Below are 9,837 nucleotides of genomic sequence, written 5' to 3' on the forward strand. Positions count from 1 at the left end.
TATTTATTTCTTTTTATACAGCAGGTTCTTATTATCTGTTTTTTACATATTAGTGTATACATGTCAATCCCAATCTCCCAGTTCATCCCCCCCCACTTTCCCCTGCTTAGTGTCCATACGTTTGTTCTCTACATCTGTGTCTCTATTTCTGCCCTGCAAACTGGTTCATCTGTACCGTTTTGCTAGATTCCACATATATGCATTAATATACGGTATTTGTTTTTCTCTTTCTGACTTACTTCACTCTGTATGACACTGTCTAGGTCCAACCACGTCTCTACAAATGACTCAATTTTGTTCCTTTTTATGGCTGAATAATATTCCATTGTATATATGTACCATATCTTCTTTATCCATTCGTATGTCGATGCTCAGCCTCCTTTCTTGATGGGAGACTGTGGCAGGAGAGAAAACCAGACCCCACAGAAGCACATCACACCAAAGCTGGAAGGGACCACAGGGCTGCCCTCCTGAGCAAAGGCTCTGGCGTCTACTTCGTGCATCACACTTTTTAACATCTTTGGGTACCATCTGTACCATCCAACTCAGTTTTCACAAACCTAAAATTTATTTTTAAAGGAAACTATATCATTACTCTAGGTGAATAACCATGAGTACAAGATGGTCCCCCAAATTAATATTCAAACAGTGACATCAGCTACCCGAGGGCAGTGGTTTGTGATTTATTGCTGTATCTCCAGAACCCAGAACAGTACCTGACATATAACAGGTACTCAGCATATATTTTTTGAATGAAGGGCCGGGTAAGTGAGTAAATATAGAAAAGAATGTGTGACCTGGGTGTGGATGCTTAGAGAAGGTGCAGAGCCTTTGTTAAAACAAGGAAAAGCAGGGACTTCCCTGGCGGTGCAGTGGGTAAGAATCAGCCTTCTAATGCAGGGGACGTGGGTTCGATTCCTGGTTAGGGAACTAAGATCCCACATGCCACGGGGCAACTAAGCCCGTGCGCCACAACTGGAGAGCCCACGTGGTGCAACTACTGAGCCTGCGTGCTCTGGACCCCACGCACCACAACTAGAGAGGAGGCCGCGTGCTGCAACGAAAGATCCCGTGTGCCGCAACTAAGACCCTACGCAGCCAAATAAATAAATATTTTTTTAAAAATGAGGAAAAGCGAGTATTTGAGAGGCATGAAAGCCACACCAGCCCCAAATGGAGACTTTCTTCTTCTTTTTTTTAAAATTTATTTTATCAAAGTATAGTTGATTTACAATGTTGTGTTAATTTCTGCTGTACAGCAAAGTGATTCAGTTATACACACACACACACACACACACACACACACACACACACATTCCTTTTCATATTCTTTTCCGTTATGGTTTATCCCAGGATATTGAATATAGTTCCCTGTGCTATGCAGTAGGACCTTGCTGTTTATCCATTCTTTATATGAGTCTGCATCTGCTAATCCCAAACTCCCAGTTCATCCCTCCCCATCCCCCCGCCCATTGGCAACCACAGTCTGTTCTCTAGGAGACTTTATTCTTCATGTATCCATCGTGTCCAGGAGAGGGTCCTCAGCAAGGCTGCCCCAGTGATGGGACACATGCGTGTGGGGACAGACGCCAGCCCCCTCAGCCACATGTGGCCACTTCTGAGTCTGCCTTGCTGAGGTGGCTGCCTAAGGGGACTCTCCTTTACCGGCCCTCCCCGCCTTCCCCGCTGTGCTGGACAGGGCCGTCTTCGCAGAGCATGGAGTCACTGTCCCCGCCTGGCAGGAGCCTGTGGGAGTGGCCACCATGCCACTTGGGCAGAGGCCTGGCACAGGAAGCCTGACGTCATCCTGACTCACGGCTCAGGCGGGCTGGGGGTGGTTGTCACTTGTCACCCTCACCTTCACACCTGCCTTGACCTAAGGATCATAGTCACACCATTCATTCCTTCCTCTCTCCCCGGAGCATCTGCTTGGGGTATGGGTTTGGAAGGAGGAGGGAGGACAACACAAGAACACAACACAACGCTTTGGGCTTCTGTGGAAGGGAAGTCGCTCTGCATGGGGCTGGGGGCCGGGTGGGGGCAGGGAAAGACCCGGAAACCCAAAGGCAGGAGGCTAGTGACACGTAAACAGCCATCAGAATAGATGGTTACAAGCAAGAATGACACAGAATCATCATTTGTTCCAGTTGGGTATTTTAATTAAAAAAAAAAAGCTGAGCCCCAAACTTGCTTGATAGTGTCGGCTCTGTAACAGCCAGGCCAGGGAGACAAAGCCCCCCAAAACCCGAGTATGGTACCATCCCCCCATCCCCGGCCCCTGCTGTCCCTTTACCACCTAGTGAAGAGGGTCATCCCTCCGGGACCTGCGACCTGTGGGGCAGCCAGTGCAACGGAGACCCCTTCTCACCCGTTTCTCCACCCATGTGTCCCGACCCCTGCCTCGTCTCTGCTGGGAAACGATGGTCCTTGAGGAGGTGGCAGAGGGGGAGAGACATCCCGGGGCCATGACTCACCAAGGGTGGGGGCATCTTTAGTCAGAGGAGAAGTGGGGGTGGGACTTGGGTTCCATCTTCTTCCCACTCTCTCCTTACCCCGAGCTTGGGCTTTCACCCAGTTATGAGGGTGGGCGCTTCCCTAGTTTGGGAATAGGGGAGAGAGGCTGAGGGGAGCCCCTCCTTCATGGCTAAGTCAGGCCTCCTTGAGCCTGTGTTCCAGAGCTGAAAAGGGGACACCCCAAAGCCAGTGGCATTGATGGGGGTACATACATGTAGTCACCTTGGGCGGAAATCACGGGTCCTGGCCAGAGCTCTGGGCAGGGCAACTGGGCACTGTGTCGCTAGCGCAAACCTTTGCCAACACACTCCCACTCCCACGTGGGACTGCAAGGTGCACGCCATTCTCCCCAGGAGGGGAAGAGGCTCAGCCCGGTGTGGGAGTCCAGGGTCTGCAGCCCCTACGCAGCTGGACTGAATTTCACCCCTGAGCTAGGATCCCAGCTGGCCAGTCCTCTCTGCTCCTCCCCGTGGAGCTGGAAGCCCATGTCTCCCAGCAGAGCAGGTGACACCAGCCCCATGGGTCAGCAAGACTGGACCTGCTATCCTTTCGTGTGGTCTGTAATTTACCCCTGGAGTCAGCCATTAAGTCATTTGCCGGGCTGATGCCAACGATGAGGGCCCGTATCAGTCGCTGGGATCTGTGGCCCAGACTCCTCGGCTCTGTTGTGGGCTCTGCCGCATCAGCCTCCAGACTGGCCTGGGAGGGAGGGATGGAACATTGCAGGTGTCTGGGCACTGCCACAGCCTCAGAGCCTCGGAACCAGTGTAGGTGAGCAGTTGGTCTATTATACACTCCCATCTTATAGGTGGGAACACTGAGGCCTGAGAGGGTGAACTGCCCCAGGACTCTTTGGAGTCCTTGCGGCTTCTATCCCCCGCATCCCCTCTCCTTCGCAGCACACACAAGCTACCAGCTCTGTCTCCATCAACAGATGATGCTCCAACACACATACACATCAACACACTACGGGGAACAGTTTACAGTTTACAATCCAAGTGCAGGGCTTGGGGGTCCACGATGGGTCCTAGTGGTAGCCCTCCAAGACAGTCTGGACCTAGGGGTCTGCAGTAGGGCTGGAAGGGTCTTACAAAGGGCATAGAGTAGTGACTCAGGGGAGTGGGGGCCTTGGGGGTTGGGTTCTGAAATCCCATGCAGCTAAGGTGGGGATGGGGGTGGCTCCCACTCCAGGGCACTGTCCCCACGTACCTGAATGTCCCTGCTTTGGAGGAGTTCAGCTGCCAACATCTCTTGCCCCCGTGCAGGGGCCCAGATCCCCCCCACACACACCTGGGGCTCACCACATCCGGCCCCAGGGCTGGCAGCTGAGTTGGGGGCAGGCAGAAGGGATGTGGATTAACTAGCTTCCCAGTCTTACTGCTCATCGCCTTGCTCCAGTCCAGTCCTGGGTCCCTGCTGTCCAGGGGCTCCGCTGCAGGCCTAGGGAGGACTGGGGGGGGGGGCGGGGAGTGGTGGGCGGAGAGAGTGGGGGAGGCAGATTCTGGTAGTTCTTCTCCCTCTTCCCCTTGGTGAGGCTCCTGAAATTCCCACAAGGCCCCAGGGAGAGCCCAGCAGCGTCAGCAGAGTTCCCCTTCAGAGCTGGCCTGCGACTTGGGGAAGTGCTTCACTCTGGGCCCCTGGGGTTTCCCTCAGCTCCGGGGGAAGAAGCCTTGTCCCGCTAATAACTGGAAAGTCGTCACAGGCCCCCTGCCTCCCCCCATGCCAAGGCCCAGAGGTCCTCCTCATGACAGCGCTTAGGGTCTTGGGCTCAGAGGACAACGTTCTGGCCTAGCTTGGTCACTGAGCAGCTGCAAAACCCCGAGTGCTGGTCTCAGCCATGAAACGGGGGAGGGGGAGGGGAAATAAAGCCCCTCTGGCCCAGGGTCTCTAAGCAGAAGAGAAAAGGTACATCAAAGCACGGCTCCCCATCTTCCAGTGCGGAAATCATCCGTGGCAACAGACAGAAGTCAATTTTTGTTGTAGCAGATTCCTAGGAGGGGGGAAACCCTGGGAGGTTAAGGGAACAGGGAAAAGGGAGAGCAAGCGGGGCGAGGGGCACCACGGGCTCCGAGGTCTCCGGGGATGCGGACGTGTATCTATCCGAGTAGCCGGGTGCCCGAGGACCAAGCGGCGCGAAGCAGGTCCAGGGGTGAGAGCACTCAGGAAGAGTCCTGGGGCGCAAAGGCGGGAGGGGGGCGTTTGGGCAAACACCTTCCCTTCGGAGCTGGTGCCCGGGTTCCTCTCCCAGTGCACCCCCTCCCCCAAACCGGTCCCAGCCACGGGCCCGCCCAGCCTGCGCCCCGCGTGAGGCCGCGGGGGCGGTGCCGGCGCCTTCCTGCTTTGCCCATGTATGGTGACCCGGGAGGCCGTCCTACGGCTACTTAAGCCCTAGCGCTGGAGAGGGCGGCCGGAACAGACGGTTCGGGTAGCGCGGCCGCCGCGGGAGTCCGGAGCGCTCGCGGGGAGAGGGGGAAGGAGAGGAAGAGGTGCGGGAATAGGGGAGAGGAGGCTGCCCGGGGCCGGCAGACATGGGGCTGGAGGCGGCGCAAGAGTTGGACTGCACGGCGCTGGGCGCGCTGCTGCGGGAGCCGCGGGAGGCTGAGCGCACGCTGCTGCTCGACTGTCGCCCCTTCCTGGCCTTCTGCCGCCGCCACGTGCGCGCCGCGCGGCCGGTGCCCTGGAACGCGCTGCTGCGCCGCCGCGCGCGCGGCGCCCCCGCCGCCGCCCTCGCCTGCCTGCTGCCTGACCGCGCGCTGCGGGCGCGCCTGGCCCGCGGGGACCTGGCGCGGGCCGTGGTGCTGGACGAGGGCAGCGCCTCGGTGGCAGAGATCCAGCCCGACGGCCCGGCCCACGCTCTGCTTGCCGCGCTGCTGCACGAGACCGACGCCGGACCCACCGCCGTGTGCTTCCTGCTGGGTGAGCGCCGGCCCGCCCTCGTCCCCCGTCCCGTCCCCGACCCGCGCCGGGCCCTCCCGGCTAACCGTGTCTTGGTCCTCCTTGCAGGAGGCTTCGACAGCTTTCAAGCCTGCTGCCCCGATCTGTGCTCTGAGTCCCCCGGCCCCGCGATGCCACCCGAAAGCAGCCGCTCCGACCCCAGGGTTCCCTCGTATGACCAGGTGAGTTGAGATCAGGGCTCCTTGTCAGTGTCATGCAGGGTAGGCGCCTCTGGGGAAAGAGTCTGCCATTTGTGGATGTAAGAGTCTGTCCATGTCCACGGTCACCTAAGGGTGTGTGTGTGTGTGTGTGTGTGTGTTTCCGCCCCCAAATGGGAGCACACCTTTGTGTGTGCCTGGCGTGCATTGCTGGTGTGCATCTCTGTGAGTCTGCGTAAGTCCTGTGAGCAGCAAAATTTGGGGGTTTGAGGGGAATGTGTGTATCTTTGTGTGTGTATCTCCATATGTCCCCTTGGGTCCTCCTGGTATTCCGGAGTCTGATCCTTAGACAGGGATCCCTGGCTAAGAGCTCCTCTTGCCTGGGCCAGTCTGCCCTGTCTCTGTCCCGCTGGTGTTCAAGCCCTTCAGGCTTGGGCTGAGACCTCACCACTGTCCCTCCCCCTTCCCGTGCAGGGTGGCCCTGTGGAGATCTTGCCCTACCTGTACCTGGGCAGCTGCAGCCACTCGTCGGACCTGCAGGGGCTGCAGGCTTGCGGCATCACAGCCGTCCTCAACGTCTCAGCCAGTTGCCCCAACCACTTTGAGGGCCTGTTGCGCTACAAGAGCATCCCGGTGGAGGACAGCCAGATGGTGGAGATCAGCGCCTGGTTCCAGGAGGCCATTGGCTTCATTGGTAAGAGGCGGGCCTCAGCCCCAGGACCTGTTGGAGCTCCAGGGGAAGGGGCTGGGGCACCTGTCTCCTTCCCTGCCCACCTTCCTGTCTGACCCCCCTCTCCCATTTCCCTTGCAGACTCGGTGAAGAACAGCGGAGGCCGGGTGCTGGTGCACTGCCAGGCGGGCATCTCGCGCTCCGCCACCATCTGCCTGGCGTACCTGATACAGAGCCACCGCGTGAGGCTGGACGAGGCCTTCGACTTTGTTAAGCAACGCCGGGGAGTCATCTCCCCCAACTTCGGTTTCATGGGGCAGCTGCTGCAGTTTGAGACTCAGGTGCTCTGTCACTGAGGCTGGGTCCCACCATGCTCGCTCCCCCAGGGCAGAGGCACACAGAGCTGCCTGATTCCTGGGGACAGTGGGGGCCCCAGTTCCCCACTGTCCCCCTCCCCTCAGGGAGATCTGCCCCTTCCTTGGAGTTCAGAAAGCCCCCAGGTGGGCACGCTGGGTGCAGCGATGCTGGACTTTCTCACCTGGTGCTCTTCTGCTGGGGGTTTGAGGGCCGACCCTCATTCCTCATTCCGGAAGGAGGATGGAGGGCGTGTCTGCTTCCGTCCTCCCCTGTCCTCTGACAGAAACCAACTGGACTCTACACCCACGACTCCCGCTGGTCCTATCACCATGTTGGAGCCCTTGACAGCCGAGGGCTCTAAGGAACAAGCTGTGACAACCAGGAGCCCTGTGTGGCGCTCGGGGAAGGGATGCGGTGCTGTGTCTGGACCTCTCGCTTGCGTGTGTACGTGAGCGTTTCACGCCTGTGTTGGCGCTGGAAAGTTATTTGTGTTCAACTGACATTTAACACTCCCTCCCCCACTTCCTCCCAGCCCCGTGGGCGGGGGTGGGAAACTTAGCACTTTATATTTATACAGAACATTGAGGATGTGTCAATAAAATATTGTTTTGTTTAAGAAACAACTTCTCAAGTGTCTGACCTCAAGTCAGTGCCTGGGGAAGTGCTCAAAAGCTGTTTCTTTTCTCTTTTTGATAAGTTTATTTATTTATTTTTGGCTGCGTTGGGTCTTCGTTGCTGCGCGCGGGCTTTCTCTAGTTGCGGTGAGTGGGGACTACTCTTTGTTGTGGTGTGCGGGCTTCTCATTGCGGTGGCTTCTCTTGTTGCAGAGCATGGGTTCTAGTCGTGCGGGCTTCAGCAGTTGTGCCGCACGGGCTTAGCTGTTCCGCAGCATGTGGGATCCTCCCGGACCAGGGCTCGGACCCGTGTCCCCTACATTGGCAGGCGGATTCCTAACCACTGTGCCACCAGGGAAGTCCCCCAAAGCTGTTTCTTAATCAGACCTTCCCTTCCCTTGTGTGGTGGGGTCTGGGAAATGGAAGGAGGAAGGTGCAGGGGTGACCTCGCCGCACAGCCCAGTCCTCCCTGTGCTGGTGTCCTTTCCTAGGCAGCCTTCTGTCTCCAGAGCTGAAAGTGATGGTTTCTGGGAGGCTGGCTCCAGCCTTATTCCAGTTAACATCTTTGGTCCTGTGGGGGAGAAGACTGTGTTTACCATTCAGAGCTGGACTCAGCACTGCCCTGGTTAGACCCCACTTCCTTTTTGGAACATGTGGATGGATGTGTGTGCGTGTGCGTGTGCGTGTGCGTGTGTGTGTGCAGCCACATGTGTGGCTCTTCCTCTGGGCGTGGGTGTCTATTCTTGGCCTGCACACACCTATGTGTCCCAGATGTTCCTACATGCCTGCATGTCTGCGTGTGCCTGTGCGTGTGGCTTCCCTGGGCTGTGTGTAACGTGCGCCCGTGTTGGGGCAGTGCAGCCTGTCACCTCTTCTCCCACACCTCCGGGCTGGGTCCCCAGGCCTCAGAATGCCTTTCCCTGCCGGGGGTCATGGCAACCCCTGATCCAGAGCTCCTTCCTGTCCCCAGAAAGCATGTGGCCTGGTGTCTGGTATGGAGGACAGGTCACCTGGGATGGGCTTAGTCGTTTTTCACACCCATCAACTACCACGTCTTCACTGAACATTGGTTACGTGGCCAGCGTGGACCGCCGATGAGACATGGGCCCAGTCTGAGCCAGAAGTGGACGGTGCTGGAAAGGGGGTGCTGTGATTTGCCCGAGAGCAGGGCGTGCTGAGGCCCTTGAGGACAGCTCAGCGTGGGCAGGTCCTGCATCAGCCTCCACTCGGATGCTCCAGCCACTCGGAGTGTCATCTGGCTAACTCTGTTTCGTCCTTCCAAACTCGGTGCAGGCGTCCCCCCTGCAGAATGGCGACTGTTGCTGCGGGTGTTCTGAGCGCCCGGCAGGGCGCGCCTTAGGAGGGCAGTGTAGTTTGACAGTCAGGGGGCCTGTCTTGCTTTGCCTCTCTGTGTCTTAGTTTCCTTGTCTGTAAAATGGGGTTTTGTCATTAGCTCCCACCTCTTAGGGTGGTGTTGAGGGTTACTCCAGTCAATCCAGGTAAAGGCTTAGCCCAGGAAATGTTAGTTACTGAAGGTCCGAGAAGCGAAGGTTTTCAGGTGCGTAGTTGCCTGGACGCTGGTGAGGGCAGGGCCCGTGGTCTGCTTGGCCCTGTGCCCAGAGTCTGGCAGGTGCCCACTCCACAGGGCCGAACGAGGGACAAAGCCTGCCCGCTGTGCCTCGTTCCCTCTACTCTGGGGGTGTGTGAGGTGCTCCCTGGCGGGGACTGAGCAGAGCTAGGGGTTGTTATCAGGGCTTCTGCAGGCCCTGAGTGGGTCTGTTTGGACCTGTCCACAAGGCCCACACCCAGCTCGGGGAGGGTGGGGGGCCTCTGGGGCCCTGAGTTATCGGAGCCTTCCCGCGCCCCAGCTACTTCTCACACGAAACAGGACTGGTGGCTGAGGCCGCTGTCCATGGCCCCTCACCCCTGCCTCATTGCATCCTGTCTCCACCCCACCATACTGCACCCTCCCCTCTCCGTGTTTTTAAGTTGGCCTTTCAAGCAAACTGCGTTTCTTTCCCTTCCTCCCTTCCTTTTAAATTTATTTATTAACATTTTAAAAATTGTGGTAAAAAAGATGTAACAAAATGTACCATTTTTAAGTGTGCACTTCAATAACGTTAAGCGTGTTCACTCACATTATCGTGAAACAGATCTCCAGAACTTTTCCATCTTGCAGAATTGAAACTGTACCCGTTAGACAACAACTCCCCGTTTCCCCCTCCTTCAGCTCCTGGCAACCACTGCTCCACCATCTGCCTCTGAATCTGACTTCTCCAGATACCCCATGTAAGTGGACTCCTACACCATTGTCCGGTTGTGATTGGCTCGTTTCACCGAGCACAACGCCCTCAAGACCAACTGGCTTTCTTAACCACGAATCTGTTTCTCTACCCGGGCAGGGTGACTATGATTGTTTACCGAGCACTCATCCGAAGCAGTCAGCTCTGTCCATCCCTACGAATGTTCACACCCTGCCTGGGCAGCTGGGCCACCTGTCTTCATCACGTTCTCCCCATGATTCTGACCCCTACCTTTTGAGAAACAGTGGATTCCAGCCAGGGCAAGACGCCGAGCGACCTCAGCTCTG

The 9,837-nt window shown here is 57.2% G+C and overlaps 1 protein-coding gene across 1 annotated transcript; it reads left to right on the top strand.

Annotated features, from left to right (window-relative positions):
- Positions 1–4,949: 4,949 nt before the first annotated feature.
- On the top strand, positions 4,950–7,250 carry DUSP2 (dual specificity phosphatase 2). The gene is made up of 4 exons (XM_030838959.3): positions 4,950–5,430; positions 5,518–5,630; positions 6,081–6,300; positions 6,418–7,250. The coding sequence occupies exons 1-4, from the start codon at positions 5,043–5,045 to the stop codon at positions 6,630–6,632; spliced, it is 936 nt and encodes a 311-aa protein (XP_030694819.1). The 5' UTR covers positions 4,950–5,042; the 3' UTR covers positions 6,633–7,250.
- The last annotated feature ends 2,587 nt before the right edge of the window (positions 7,251–9,837 follow it).

Source organism: Globicephala melas, chromosome 12 (assembly GCF_963455315.2).
Source record: "Globicephala melas chromosome 12, mGloMel1.2, whole genome shotgun sequence".
Classification (NCBI taxonomy): domain Eukaryota; kingdom Metazoa; phylum Chordata; class Mammalia; order Artiodactyla; family Delphinidae; genus Globicephala; species Globicephala melas.

Bases quoted from the DNA above. Each gene is read 5' to 3' on its own strand.
- DUSP2 (XM_030838959.3), top strand. From the start codon at position 5,043: ATGGGGCTGGAGGCGGCGCAAGAGTTGGACTGCACGGCGCTGGGCGCG. The intron at 5,431-5,517 runs GTGAGCGCCGGC...TCCTCCTTGCAG, and splicing joins CGCCGTGTGCTTCCTGCTGG to GAGGCTTCGACAGCTTTCAA. The intron at 6,301-6,417 runs GTAAGAGGCGGG...TTTCCCTTGCAG, and splicing joins GGAGGCCATTGGCTTCATTG to ACTCGGTGAAGAACAGCGGA.